Here is a 14,747-nt window from a genome sequence, read left to right as displayed (position 1 = left end):
TGAAGTTGGAAAGTAGATTCTATTAAGAACACTTCTCAAGAATGTCATGAGGGCCTGACCTGTGGTGGCGCAGTGGATAAAGCGTCGACCTGGAAATGCTGAGGTCGCCGGTTCGAAACCCTGGGCTTGCCTGGTCAAGGCACATATGGGAGCTTCTAGCTCCTCCCCCCTTCTCTCTGTCTCTCCTCTCTCTCTCTCTCTCTCTCTCTCTCTCTGCCTGTCTCTCCCTCTCCTCTCTAAAATGAATAAAAATAAATAAATAAATAAATAAATAAAAGATTAAAAAAAAACAAAAAACCAAGAATGTCATGAGGATTAAACAAGTTAATATTGGTAGAATGTGAAGAATGAAGCCTGGCACCGAATAAGTGCTATAACTGTTTATGATATTTTAAAAAGAAAGAAAAAGAAGGAGGAAAAATAAATTAGATGACTCAGGAGAAGAAGATGAGGGCAAGATAAAGCCTTAATCTGTAGGGACTGTCTTCCCTAAAATGATAAAATGAAATTAACTTGAGTTACAACCAAGGAGCATAAATGAGACTAGATCGGACATGGAGCCAGGCATCACCAGTGTGGCCAAGCCAGTTATTTATGGCTAAAATCTGTTCTGACTGGTTACTACTGCCCATGCCACACCAGTGATTAAATACCTGTGTTTTAATTATCACCCCCGCAGTTGGAAAGAACTTCCTGGCAATGTGAAGGTGTTAGCAATGGCCTGGGTTTCTAGGGGAGGTTATAAAGTCTTCATTTTGAGACATCCTTTATGAACTGGCATCATCTGCCTGAAGCAGGGCCACGGTCCCTGACCAGTAAACAACTCCAGTCTCCAAAGATCCTTCCTATCACTGATATGTTTCTCCCATTCCCCCCAGTGCATCTCCACCCTACTGATGCTGGTCACCAGTGACATATACACACTCATCAACTATGTGGGATTCATCAACTACCTCTTCTATGGAGTCACAATTGCTGGACAGATTGTTCTTCGTTGGAAGAAGCCTGACATCCCCCGTCCCATCAAGGTGTGAAAAACTCCCCATGGTGGTCCCCCCCTAAACACCAAGCAAGGGCCATGTGTGAATGGGGCAGCTACTTATTTCCATTCTCTGCCGGGGACAGGACTAGAGCAAATTGCAGCTGGAAAGATAAGTTAGATCAAATGATGTTTTCATCATGTCATTCCTTTGTTTCCTGTGACTGTCTTAAACTCCAGCTGATTGTTCAAGGCTCCCTCATCTCTCTAGCATTCACCTCGACTCTCTAGTCTGGTCAATCTCTTCCTTGCCCCTCCAGAGAGCTGGATCCACTTGTGCTATATTTCTACCCCAGAATGAGTTTCCTCTTCCCATTTGCCTATTCAAATTCTATCCATTTTCCATACAAGCTTCAAGCACCTCCTCTTCTTTGAAGCTTCCCAACCCACTCCAGCCATCCATGGGTGAGCCTTCCTTTTTATTATTTTTTTATTTATTTATTTTTATTTTTTTTTTGTATTTTTCTGAAGCTGGAAACGGGGAGAGACAGTCAGACAGACTCCCGCATGCGCCCGACCGGGATCCACCGGCACGCCCACCAGGGGCGACGCTCTGCCCACCAGAGGGCAATGCTCTGCCCCTCCGGGGCGTCGCTTTGCTGCGACCAGAGCCACTCTAGCGCCTGGGGCAGAGGCCAAGGAGCCATCCCCAGCGCCCGGGCCATCTTTGCTCCAATGGAGCCTTGGCTGTGGGAGGGGAAGAGAGAGACAGAGAGGAAGGAGGGGGGGGGGTGGAGAAGCAAATGGGCGCTTCTCCTGTGTGCCCTGGCCGGGAATCGAACCCGGGTCCCCCACATGCCGGGCCGACGCTCTACCGCTGAGCCAACCGGCCAGGGCCGAGCCTTCCTTTTTAAACTACTGTAGCCCTATACTTAGCAGGGCACCCAGTGAACCTATTGATTGTTACAAGAAGTAACTCTGATGGCAATGACAGTATTGCTCAGAACAAAATCGGCAAGAGTGCTCTGGGTTTTCCTGCAAATCGGAAGAATAGAATATAGTCCTGAATTATTTGAACAATTGTACTTTGGAAACAGAGGGAAACTAGATACTTTTGGAAGCTTCTTCCAGCTGAAAAACCAACGGCTCTCCAAATTTCTGTTTTTCACTGCCACTTTCCTACCACTCTTAACAACCTGCTATAGGGAGGAGGAGGTAGAGGAAGCCCATCTCCCCACCACATGCACACCCCCTAAGAGGAGCGGACAAGGAGGATAAAGGTGGTTACATCTAGAGGCTTGACAAGGACTCTACTGGGAACTCTCACTTGTGGTCAACTAGACGGAATGGAGCCCAGAGAGAGATCTTCTTTCTGAATAAAGTCAAGGCTCCAGACTGCCTTATACCATGCTAGGTTTCCTGATTTATTGGATCTTGGCAGATTTATCTTCTCAAATTGCTGGAGAAAAATAAATTGGGACTGATCCTGGTGAGAGGGGTGGCCATCGCCCCATGCCCAGATGAGGGCCCTGCCAAGAAGTAGGCGAGGGGCAAGAAGCCTGACTGACTCAGGTCATTTCCTTCTTGTCCCTCACTCATCTGTCCACCTCTCCTCCACCATAGGACCTCAGCAAGTATATACCAGCAAGCTTGTCAGTCCCCATAGGCTGCTCTGGCTGCCACAGGCACATGGCATAGGTGACAAGGCCTTGTTTGATCCCACTCAGGAAGGAGGAGATGGACAATGAGGACCGTTCCCTCTTTGGGTCACCCCTTCTCTTCTTGTTCCACTGCCCAAGTTCGTCAACATTTGTTGACACAACACTTGCCCTATCTAAGCTCAGAGCATGGGAGCCTCAGAGCTGAGTAAAGCCCAGCCTTTTCACTCAGAAGTGCTCCCTGAGCCTGATCAGGCAGTGGCACAGTGGATAAAGCATCGGACTGGGATGTGGAGGACCCAGGTTCGAGACCCCAAGGTCGCCAGCTTGAGTGCGGGCTCATCTGGTTTGAGCAAGGCTCACCAGCTTGAGCCCAAGGTCACTGGCCTGAGCAAGGGGTCACTCGGTCTGCTGTAACCCCCTAGTCAAGGCACATATGAGAAATAAATCAATGAACAACCAAGGAGCCGCAGCGAAGAATTGATGTTTCTCATCTCTCTCCCTATCTGTCTGTCCCTATCTGTCTCTCTCTCTGACTCTCTCTGTCTCTGCCACAAAAAAAAGGAAGTTCGCCCTGGCCGGTTGGCTCAGCGGTAGAGTGTCGGCCTAGCGTGCGGAGGACCCGGGTTCGATTCCCGGCCAGGGCACACAGGAGAAGCGCCCATTTGCTTCTCCACCCCTCCGCCGCGCTTTCCTCTCTGTCTCTCTCTTCCCCTCCCACAGCCAAGGCTCCATTGGAGCAGAGATGGCCCGGGCGCTGGGGATGGCTCTGTGGCCTCTGCCTCAGGCGCTAGAGTGGCTCTGGTCGCAATATGGCGACGCCCAGGATGGGCAGAGCATCGCCCCCTGGTGGGCAGAGCGTCGCCCCTGGTGGGCGTGCCGGGTGGATCCCGGTCGGGCGCATGCGGGAGTCTGTCTGACTGTCTCTCCCCGTTTCCAGCTTCAGAAAAATGAAAAAATGAAAAAAAATGAAAAAAAAAAAAAGGAAGTTCTCCCTGAGCATAAAGAAGAGAGAAGGTGCCATGATCCTGGGGCCTTGGGGTCCACACAGCTAACAATGCCTCTGTTCTACAGATCAACCTGCTGTTCCCCATCATCTACTTGCTGTTCTGGGCCTTTCTGCTGGTCTTCAGCCTGTGGTCGGAGCCTGTGGTGTGTGGCATAGGCCTGGCCATCATGATGACAGGAGTGCCCGTCTATTTCTTGGGTGTTTACTGGCAACACAAGCCCAAGTGTTTTAATAACTTCATCAGTAAGTTGTTGAAGGCTCTGGGTGGCTACAGGGCCTTCTGGTCTAGGATAGAGTGGTCAGTGACCTGGCAAGGGAACCCCATCAAAATCAGGAGGTCTAGGCTGGGCCATAGAGCTCTGAGGAAGTAGCCGGGGGCAGGAAGTGGGGGGAGGCTGTGCCAGGCACCTCTGAAGAGAGAACAGCTGAGGTTTCCACACAGACTCTACACCTGCAAGAACAGACACCTTGATAGCTCTCATGCAGGAGCTGCCCTGGGCTGGGTGGAGACCAGTGGCGGCCCTGAAACTGATGGTCAGTAGGTGTGGATGGTGGAAAACTGGGGCCTTGATGAACAGGGGCAGCCGGCAAACAGGCTGCCCATACAGGAGGAGGGTGAGGAGTGTCTCCCAGAGGGGGAATCTCCTAAAGGCAGTGGAGGCTCTGCTGAGGCAAAACCTGGGCCCGGAGAGCAGGGAAGAGCATGCCCACTCAGCACTGACCTGGTTTTCATGTGACCTCTTCCCACAGAGTTGCTAACCCTGGTGAGCCAGAAGATGTGTGTGGTTGTGTACCCCAATGTTGGGGGGAGCTCGGGGACAGAGATGATAAATGAGGACACAGATGAACAGTGACAACCCATCAGTCAAACCACTGCCTCCAAGGACAAGGACTCGGTGGGGGAGACCCACCCCTGAGGATCACCATCCCCTCGCAGCTGCCTCTCCCCTCCTTCACTCCCTTTCTGTCCTCCTTCCATGCCTGGGTACCCCAAACACTCATGCCTCTACTTCTGTCAAGCAGGGGCAGGACCTGGGGGAGGGTGGCGAGAAACTAGAAACAAAAACACTGATATTTGTACCCAAAGAACTAGCCCTTCATCCCTAAGACCTGTGTCCAAAGCCAGGACTGCCCCTGCTCCGAGCTGTGAGGGGAGAGTGGAGCTGCAGGGGTACCTACCATGCCCGCCCTCCCCTGCCTACACCCTTGTTGCCTCCTCAGGAACCTGAGTTGAGCAATGCCTACTCTTCCCATTCCTGAACCCAAGCCCTCAGCTCTGAGGGAAGTGGCAGCAACAAGCAAGAGAAAGTAGTCTGGGGGGCAACAGACTCAAGCAAATCTGTCACCATTAAAAGCCGGCTGGAGAGACCTGTATCCCCTCCCTTCACTAGGGACCCAAGAAGTCAGAGGTGACGCTTTCCCCTGCCCTCTGCCCCACTCCTCCCCCTATGCCTTCACCAACCCTAGCCGGGGCTCCCAGTCTAGTAAGATTCCTGTGGACACCATCCCACCCCACCCCACGCCCTGCTGAGCTAAGGACCAACAAAGTGGGGGGGGGGGACACGACTGCCCCTCCCTAGACCCCCAGCCAGGCCTGTAGAGCAGATTAGAAAGGCTTAGGTTGCAGAAACCCAGCTCTGCCCCTGGCCCCTGCCCCCTGCATCCTGTCCCCTGCCCCCCACTGGGTGCCAAAGCTTCCAGAAGCCAGAAATTTCTCACCTAATGACAAAGGAACTCAGCTTCTCCCTTCCCATCCCCCTGGGAAGAATAGTCACCCTGTCACCCTGCAGCTCTGTTCCCAACACACAGCCAGCACTGCCTGTGCCCCATCGTGCCCTTTTCTTCCTCTCTGAACCTTGGCTCTGGGACTTCCAGACCTCCGACTGGGTGTGAAGGCTCCCCAAGCCTTTCAGGCCTGAAACCCGAGCCAAATCAGCCTTAAGTCACCTTCCATCCAAGAACTGGACCTAAAAATACTCCCTTATTTCTAACCTTCAGGGCAGACCTGGTATGAAAAGCTTTGCCCAGAGAGAGAGGGTGCTTCCCCATCTCCCCAGAGGTGCCATTTGGAGGAAGTATATTCTGGCGGCCAGTTCCTCCCTCTTCCCCCAGCTCAAATAGCCCCTCCCTCTTTTGGTCTCACCACTGTCCTGTCTTCAGACAGCCTGTAGGGGAGGGTGAGAAGTCAGTAGCAGAAGGTGCCTACCTTAGAGGCCCTCAGAAAAGTCTGTTGTTCATGGTATGAGGACTCCCGGCAGAGGCCACCTTTCCCTATGTTCCAAAGGAAGGAGGTAGTGTTTGCCCTGGGCCTTGAGCCTTCCCGCCACACCTGTTGTGCTAAAGACTGGGATCCTTTTATCCCAAAGCAAGAGTGTCTTCATTCCCCCAACCCCCCATCCTCCCTGCTTAAACTGGAATACCTAGGAAAGCCCCTCTGGCCCACTTGGCTCTGTCAGCTTCCTGCCCCCCTGCCTGGCCCTTCATTGGTGAGATGCCAGGTTTGGTCTGAGTTACAGTCCCGTCTGAGTAGACTCCAAGCAGGTTGGGGCCGGCCCCTGGAGGGTCAGGGGACCATCCTTTCACTCCTTCTTCTCATTCCTCCAACCTCCTTCTCACCTCCAATTATTTTGTTTTTGTTTTTTTTTAAGTGGATGCCTTACTTTTTGGATATTTTTGAAGCTGGCATTTCTATTTCTTTTGGATTTTTTAATGTAAGGTTGTTTTGGAGAGCCGGGAGTTAGTTATACCTGGATGATAATATTTTTTCTTGAATTAGTTTAGGTTTTAGGGGGTTGGTTGGTTTGTTTTGTAGAAAGTTTTGGGTTTTTTCTTTTGATGTAATAAAATTTGAAATGGAAATGAAGTTGGTGGTGTTGATAATTCAGCAGCCTTATGAGACAGAGTCTCCAGGCATTTGTGTCTTTGTCAGGAGGTCTTTGGTTACCAGGTTCTTTCCAAGATGGTGTTCCTAAAGGCCTCACTCTGTCCCAGGGACCCAGTGTCAGTACTTTCAAATAGTCACCTATCATTTTGATTTTTTAGACTTTATTTATTGATTTTAGAGAAATTGAGAAGGGAAGGGGAGTGGGAAGCACCAACTCATCATAGCTGCTTCTTGTATGTGCCTTGACTGGCAAGTCCAGGGTTTCAAACCTGCCTGTGAACTCAGCATTCCAGGTCGATGCTTTATCCACTGAACCACCACAGGTCAGGTGCTACCTAACATTTTGAACCAAAAACTTTCTCATTTCTTCTGTAAAGCCACGAAGTGTTATTAAGTTCCTGCTCTGCCTGGCCTGTGGTGGCACAGTGGATCAAGTGTCAACCTAGAATGCTGAGGTCATCAGTTCATACCCTGGGCTTGCCTGGTCAAGGCACATATGAGAGTTGATGCTTCCTGCTCCTCCCTCACCTCTCTCACTCTCCCTAAATAAATAAAATCTTAAAAAAATAATAATAAAGTTCCTGCTCTATGCCCTGTGCTGAGTGCGCTGAGGGCCTGCAGACTAGCAGGCTGGGAAGAACCCCATCACTACCCAAGGTGGGAATGTGAGTACCAAACTGAGGAGAGGAAGGAGGCAGAAGTGGTCCCCAAGGTCTGGTCAGCAAAGGCTTCTGGTACCGGGACAGCTAGAGGGAAATGAAAAAGAAAGGGACAGCCTTATCCTCTCTCCTGTGGAGAGATGCAGAGGGGGACTTAGGAGAGCTGAGTCCAAGGTCCTAGATAGGAGAGGCTGGGAGATGAAGTGGGGTCCACTTAGCTGTACAGAACCACTGAAGAGGGAGATTTCTAGGTGGAAGATAGGAGGACTATTGGACTAGGACAAAGGAAGAAGTGGCTAGGGTAGAAACGAGGACCTCCTGATGCTCTGGGTTAACTGCTAGAGGAAGTGGATGAGATGAGAGCCAGTCCTTGCTTAGAGTCCTTTTGTGGGCAGCCCGCCCACTGCCTGTCCTGGAATTCCAGAGCCAGCCTGCTGACAGACATGGGCAGGAGTGGGTGTGGTGTAGAAGAGTGTTAAAACATTACCCCCACCACCTGGGCCACTGTGAGGACACAGAAAGGCAAGATGACTCTATTCCCTGTCCTGGCTGGCCCTAACACGCCTGCTTTGTACCTGGTGTTCTTCTAGACTGAGGTTGGAAGCTTGCCATTCACAGGGGCACAGACACACTTGGCTTTGAGTCCTAGGTAGCCACTGAACAGCTGTTTGTCCTTGGGCAAGTCATTTAACCTATTCAGCACTTTTTGGGGTTAGGGGGAGCATAACTGTCGTATAAGTACTGCGTGCTAACCGATTGCGCCACTGGAACCCCAAGCATTGAATCTAATTTCATAGTGTTTTCAATCTCCTACCCCAAGGTTGTCCTAAAAGAGTGAGGGCGAAACTAGGCAGAGGCCAGTCTTGTGTAAGAGGCCCTTCTCCAAGCCTCATAGCCAACCTTTGGGAGCCCTTCTTCCCTGAAACACACTTTTGCTTTCCTGGGGCTGCCCAAGGTCTCCTCTATGTCACCCCATTCCAGCAAGTCTAGGCCTCCCCAATCTTTCCTTGCTCCAGTCTGTGGAGACACTTGTCCCTGTGGGCCCCCTCTCTCTCTGTAAGGTGACACTTGCTGATCTTTTCAACCTGGTCAAATAAGCAAATATGGGTCTCCTCCTGAGCAACATGCATTTATTTTTAACCAGGGCCTTTCACCTGTCTTAACCCTGTCAGTCACTTTAATGCTAGGAACTCAGAGGCTCAGACCTTAGGGACCTTGGGAGACTTTTGAAGGTCACTGAAATCATAGCTGCTTAAGCATTTATTTATTGGTATAGTCACACAACAAATCTTTTTGTAACCACTGTGTCCAAGAATTTTGCTATATGCTATGGTATAGCAAACTTATTCCTGAACCTTCCAACTCAGCACAGTCTTCAGATATACTGCTCACAAAAATTAGGGGACAGCCTGACCTGTGGTGGTGCAGAGGATAAAGCGTCGGCCTGGAAATGCTGTGGTCGCCGGTTTGAAGCCCTGGGCTTGCCTGGTCGAGGCACATATGGGAGTTGATGCTTCCTGTTCCTCCTCTCCTTCTCTCTCTCTCTCCCCTCTCTAAAATGAATAAATAAAATCTTTAAAAAAAAAAATTAGGGGACATTTCAAAATTAATATGAAATTATAAAATATCCCCTAATTTTTCTGAGCAGTATACATTTTTTTCCATTTACCGATTAAGGATATTCATACATTTCTATGTGCCTGTCCTTAATTTTAATTCAGATAATATCACTACAGCTGAAGAGGTCCAAAAGATGCATCTGACCTTACCCTGAAGGAGCAGATAGCCTACGGGGAGAAGGCAAGAACGCACAAAGCACAAATGTGTGCCTTTCACCACATCACTGATTGCCCGCTCTGGCTGGACTCCAGCTCCTGGAGACAGGGGCTGAGCTGGACAGACTTCTAGAGCCCATGCCGTCAGTGCCCGGTACCTTAAGTGTTCAAAGGTGTTTGTCAAACTGAAACATCAGATGAGTGTGCAGACCGTGTATCTGTTTAGGAGACACAGATAAACGTCAATGGTTGGTCAGAGGAAGGGCAGAAAGAGACTGAACATTGCTTTCTGTAATTATCTTATTCAAAGTGTAATTAAACAACCTAACCAAGTAGGAACTACTGCCATCTTACAAGATTAAGTAACTTGTCCAAGGTCATCGAGCTAGCGACAAAGGCAGGATTTGAGCCTAGGTCTGACACTTCACCTTCATGCTCAACCACCACCCTGTTGGAAAGACTTGGTAAAAGAGGTGGTCTTTGAATTGAGGCAGGTTACAGAGTCAGTAAGGTAATATACATGCATTGCTTTAGTTCATGCAAACAGGCAGCAACTGCAGAAACAAGAAGAAAATGATCCTGCTGACCAGGGAGACTTTTATACAGCTCCTGAGCAATTATACAGAATCCAAGAATCCCTCAGCCTTTGACTGGCACTGCCCTTCCCAACGTCCTTCCAGCTCCATATGCCCTCCTCCCTTGCCCAAACATCCAGGGCACCTCTTGCCTGGCCAAACCCTTAGGTTACTGGGAAACACTGATGTCAGTACATCAGCAACGTCAGCCACCTGCCTGGGAAGAGAGAGACCCGAGATCACTTATCTCCCCACCGCCAGAACTGGCCATCTCATTTCCTGCCAGCTCTATTTGCACACCTCCCTGCTCCCTCCAGCGCCAGTTCACTCACTGCTGATGCTCTCCCCCTCCCCAAGGGTGGTTTAGGGAGAGCAAAGAAGGCTCTCTGAGTTATACAGCCCTCCCTTATATCCCTTCTTACCTGGGAGTTTCAAGAACTAGCCCACTGCCCTTTCCCCCAAGATCAACACGCATGCTTGAATGACCTTGGGCAACTCTGCCTCTCAGCCTTGTTTTCTTCACTTATATGTCAGTGATAAAAATACCATTTGTCTTTCTTACCTTCCTGATTAACTCACAGGGAAACAACATGAAAAAGTGTATGTTTCAATGATTGAAAAAACGTAACAAGAAAATGCCAGGTTTTCATGGTCATCACTAATATTTCAAAGTTGAGGAGGAATTTCCTCCTCATTGAAACAAGGCCCTGTCAGTCTGCCCACTCTCCGTGTAATTGCACCGCAAGTCCTCAGTCTCAACCCTGTTCCCTCTTCCTCCTTCCCCACGGACCCATAACCCGTGTTTCACCAGTGCCAGGGATTGTGGGAGGTTGCCCTCTGCTGGCCACCTGATTCCTGACTACAGAAACCCCTCAAGTCCGGGTTTTAGACCAATATTGCCACCTGATGGTCCACAGAGGCACTGCTGCCAAACTGAATTAGCTCAACTCTAGTGCCTGTTTGCCACAGGGTCTTTAGAAACAGAGAAGACAGAACAAATCACCCCATCTGTTTCCTGAGATCTGTCTTTGGGATGATGCAGATCTTCCCATGCCAGATCAGGGGTTTTAGAGAAAACACTTCAAACCCTGCATGAGAAACTCCTAGGGTATTGTGGAAGAGGTACTAACTTCGAGGGATAACCTGCCTGACGCATAGGCAGCTCTGTTTGCATATTTTAATTTAGTATTTAATGCCATACATATTCCCTCTGCATTTGCCCCACTGTGGCCTGGCCCTTAGTGTGCCTGACCTATAAAACCTTCTAGCTCCCCACAAAGCACCAGCATAAAAGAGCCAGTAGCATGTTCCTTTTCACTGAACCTATAGTCCCTTTTCTAGATGAATTTCAACAGATAAAAGCAAGGTCACAGCTGGTGCCTCTGACAGAAGGGCATGGGAAGGTCCCAGAGAAAAAGAAAAAGGAAGGGAGAGAGGGCCTCCCATGCGACCAAGAGAACAGAGAGCAAGCCCTGAACTTCTCCTGAGGACCCTAAAACCAAACCCCAGGAAGAGGAGATGTCAAAAGACAAGGCTGCTCAAGCCTTACAAGAGGAAGTAGACCCAAGACACATGCATCAAGGTCAGAGAATGGCCATGCAGAAGGAAGACAGCAAACTGAGCTGTAGCGAGTACCCGAGCCCTGCGGCCAGGGCACAGGAAATGGGGTAGAGCCTCAGGACCAAGAGCAGGGCAGAGTTCCAGCCTGAGGCTCTGGCAGCACAGGGCAGCTGAAAGAAAGAGGCTCTGGAGCCACCAGAGGATTGTGACAGTCAGTTCTTGGGGCAGCAACCTACCTGGGCCTGGGGCACAGGGCCCAATTCCTGACCAGGAGCCTCAGTCAAGCCCAGGCACCCAGGGCCAGTGCCAGTGCCAGGCTGCTAAAGCTAACCAGGCTGGAAACATGAGGATCTGGGCTATTGTAAGACCTTGTGCAAAAACCTAGCAAATGAGTGTGCTCTGCACCAAACAGAATCCCTGGGTGTGACTTGGTCCCAGAACCTGTCACTACTTCCTAAACCCCTCAAATACTGGCTGGCCTGCACCCAGGAGAATGCCCTGGGAGGTGGGGCTACAAAAGGAACTGACTACTGCTGGGGGTGGGTGGAGCCCAGCTCTCTGGGGGACTAGAGAGGTATGTCAAGGGAGGAGCTCGGCCCAAGCTGGGGGTCGGCACTGGACGAGGATGTTCTCTGCTTATTCTGGCTTGGCACCTCATTCTGCACAGAACTTTTTGGAAGTCAAAGGGAAGAGGACACTCAGAAGGGGGGTGCTGCCCTCAGCAAGGACTCTGGAATCCCCTGGACTTGAGACTGGAGAGGCGTTCCCAGGAGCATCAGCTCCTGAGCAGCTCAGAACTCTGGCTTAGACCCTGAGGAAAGAGTGCCCCAACTGCTAAATAGGCTGAGGGCCCTATTTCTCTAAGGCCAGCATCCCTCCCTTGGGGTGCGCCCTGCCCCTCCCTGAGTCACCCCAGGGAGAGAGGGGAAAAAAGGGAAGAGAAAAGCTGCATTGACTAGAGGAAGGAAAAGGAAGCAGCAGAGGAGGGAGGAGAGAGGCCAGGCAGGAGTGGGTGACAGAGAAGACCGAGAGGGCAAATCTAGGGCAAATCTAGGGCAGGGGGAGATCGAGAAAGGGCAGGCTGATCCTCTCAAGGGCGCCCCAAGCAGGGCTCGGGGGCGGGGAGCCCAGGGGGCGGACCAGCCATGTCCCACGGGACCTACTACGAGTGTGAGCCCCGGGCAGGCCAGCAGCCACTCGAGTTCTCAGGAGCCCGAGCAGGGCCTGGGGAGCTGGCGGACATGTGTGAGCATGAGGCCTCCATTGACCTCTCTGCCTACATCGAGTCCGGGGAAGAGCAGCTCCTCTCCGACTTCTTCGCTGTGAAGCCAGCACCAGAGACCCGAGGCCTCAAGGGCGCAGGAACGCCTGCCTTCTCCCACTACCTGCCACCTGACCCGCGGCCGTTTGCCTACCCCCCACATACCTTTGGCCCGGATAGGAAGGCGTTGGGACCTGGCATCTACAGCAGCCCGGGGAGCTACGACCCCAGGGCCGTGGCTGTGAAGGAGGAGCCTCGGGGGCCCGAAGGCAGCCGGGGGGCCAGCCGCAGTGGCTACAATCCTTTGCAGTACCAAGTGGCACACTGTGGGCAGACGGCCATGCACTTGCCCCCGGCCCTGGCAGCACCCAGCCAGCCCCTACGTGTCCTCAAGGTAAGAGCAGGTCAGTTCTCCTTGCCTTCTAGGGCCTGGAGAGAGGCCAATGTGGATGGGGGAACTCGGAGCTTCCTGCTTACATTCTTAACGGGTCAGGGTTTGGGGTTGCTTTATGAAATTGACCCATCCCAAAGCCCTCTGCACCCACCACCCAAACATGACCCTGCTTTCCTTCTGTGAACTCACTCCTACCTTGAACCCCACTGTATCCTGCCCTGACCTCAAGCCCCCGCCAGCTTTTCCACTGCCCACCTCCTCCTGTTTCTGTGCCACCTGCTTCTGGAAGAGGAAATGCTTGCTGATCATAGAACTGGAGAATAAAGATAGATTGAAGCAAAGTGTCTTCAGTGAGTGTGGGAGCATGAGGGTTTTAGACAGAGAAGGGACCCCGTGCATCTAGCAGGGCGAAGGCTGCTCTGACTGGCAGCCAGAAGCTGGCTCCCTCTGGATCCCACACCCCTTTGGGGCCCAAGGGTTCTTTGGCTGCCGGCATTCCTGCCCTGCCTCCGCTGCTTCCTGGCCAGCCCTCACCCCATGTCCCTCTGTGCTTTACTCCCCAGGCCCCTTTGGCTGCTGCTGCACCTCCCTGCAGCCCCCTTCTCAAGGCGCCCTCTCCAGCTGGCCCCTCGCACAAGGGCAAGAAGGCGGTGAACAAAGACAGCCTGGAGTACCGGCTGCGCCGGGAGCGGAACAACATTGCTGTGCGCAAGAGTCGGGACAAGGCCAAGAGGCGCATTCTGGAGACGCAGCAGAAGGTGCTGGAGTACATGGCAGAGAACGAGCGCCTCCGCAGCCGCGTGGACCAGCTGACCCAGGAGCTGGACACCCTTCGTAACCTCTTCCGCCAGATCCCTGAGGCTGCCAACCTCATCAAGGGCGTAGGGAGCTGCAGCTGAGCCCGGCTGGCAGACTGTGGCCACCGCCCTTCGCCCAGCCTGACCCTAGGGATCCTCACCCTGCTGGGGTCCTAGAGCGCCCCACTGGCCAAGCCTGAGACATAGACCATGGACAGACTGCAGGGCAGCGGGTGGCAAGGGAGGAGGGCAAGCCTCATCTTTTTTATTCTGTAGCTGAATAAAATTGCACTATGACTTGGTACTGGGGTTGTATAATAGGCCTGGGCCTGTGTGAGTGTGTGTTTGCATGTGTGGTACAGCCATGCAAAAGGAAAGACACAAACCGAGCTGTAACAAGTGCCTAGGAATGCAGTGACTATGTGGCTAGTTCTGCATACCTCTTGATTCCATGCCCAAATGAATATTCCCGGATATTCAGCAGACATACTGCCCACAGCTCTCCTCCAAGGGAGCCAGACCATGTGTCTGTCATTCTGTTCTTCTCCCCCTTCTCCCTGTAACCAATTCTGTCTTCTAGACACTGAAGTCACCCTCCTGCCACCGCACAGGACCTGGACAAGCCTGTTTACTGCCCTAACATAGCTCTGCAGCTTGGAGGGAAGTCCAGCATTACCCAGTCCCCGCTGACCCCAGCCCTGCTCTCTCTCACCTTGAGTTATCATCTGGGAGCTCCTGCCCCAGGTGACCAAGGGAAAATTCCAGATGATTGTCATATTTGTGAAGTTGTAGCTCTTGATCAGGATTCAACCTCTTCTCTCCACATCCACAGCTTCTGTCAACCAGACTGACATGCCCCCCCCCGACTCCCTCCCACCTACTCCTATCTTCATCCCTCTCCCTGGGGCCTTAACACATGAGCGTCTGAGTGTTTGGGGGGATGAGTCAGCTGGGAAAGACTGTATAGGAGAATATTGGTAAAGAGGATGACACCCCCACCTGTGCCAGTGAAACCCCATGGCCAAAGCATTTTCTTTTTCATAGAACTCTCACCTAAGAAGCACAATAGTACAGTGCTTGAAAGCCTCAGTTTGAATCTCCCTCTGTTGCTTACTAGCTGTGTGAACTCCAGCCAGTTACATGGCTGCAGTTTTCTCATCTGCAAATGGGAGTAGTGCTAGCCCCCACCCCATAGT

General features: G+C 51.8%; 2 protein-coding genes across 3 annotated transcripts in view; both read left to right on the top strand.

Annotated features, from left to right (window-relative positions):
* Nucleotides 1-6,503, top strand: part of SLC7A8 (solute carrier family 7 member 8) — a 61,866-nt gene extending 55,363 nt beyond the window's left edge. For both annotated transcript variants that reach the window (XM_066277453.1, XM_066277454.1), the window contains 3 exons: nucleotides 879-1,028; nucleotides 3,712-3,889; nucleotides 4,397-6,503. In XM_066277453.1, the coding sequence (XP_066133550.1) occupies nucleotides 879-1,028; nucleotides 3,712-3,889; nucleotides 4,397-4,500 (432 nt within the window). In that variant the 3' untranslated portion in view covers nucleotides 4,501-6,503. The remainder of the gene's footprint in view (nucleotides 1-878; nucleotides 1,029-3,711; nucleotides 3,890-4,396) is intronic.
* A 5,207-nt stretch (nucleotides 6,504-11,710) lies between these two features.
* CEBPE (CCAAT enhancer binding protein epsilon) lies at nucleotides 11,711-13,751 on the top strand. The gene is made up of 2 exons (XM_066276047.1): nucleotides 11,711-12,754; nucleotides 13,318-13,751. Exons 1-2 carry the CDS (start codon nucleotides 12,245-12,247, stop codon nucleotides 13,651-13,653), a joined length of 846 nt encoding a protein of 281 aa, XP_066132144.1. The 5' UTR covers nucleotides 11,711-12,244; the 3' UTR covers nucleotides 13,654-13,751.
* Nucleotides 13,752-14,747: the final 996 nt, after the last annotated feature.

The sequence above is a fragment of the Saccopteryx bilineata genome, chromosome 4 (assembly GCF_036850765.1).
Source record: "Saccopteryx bilineata isolate mSacBil1 chromosome 4, mSacBil1_pri_phased_curated, whole genome shotgun sequence".
NCBI classification, from domain to species: Eukaryota; Metazoa; Chordata; class Mammalia; order Chiroptera; family Emballonuridae; genus Saccopteryx; species Saccopteryx bilineata.
This window is presented reverse-complemented; position numbering and strand designations above follow the sequence as displayed.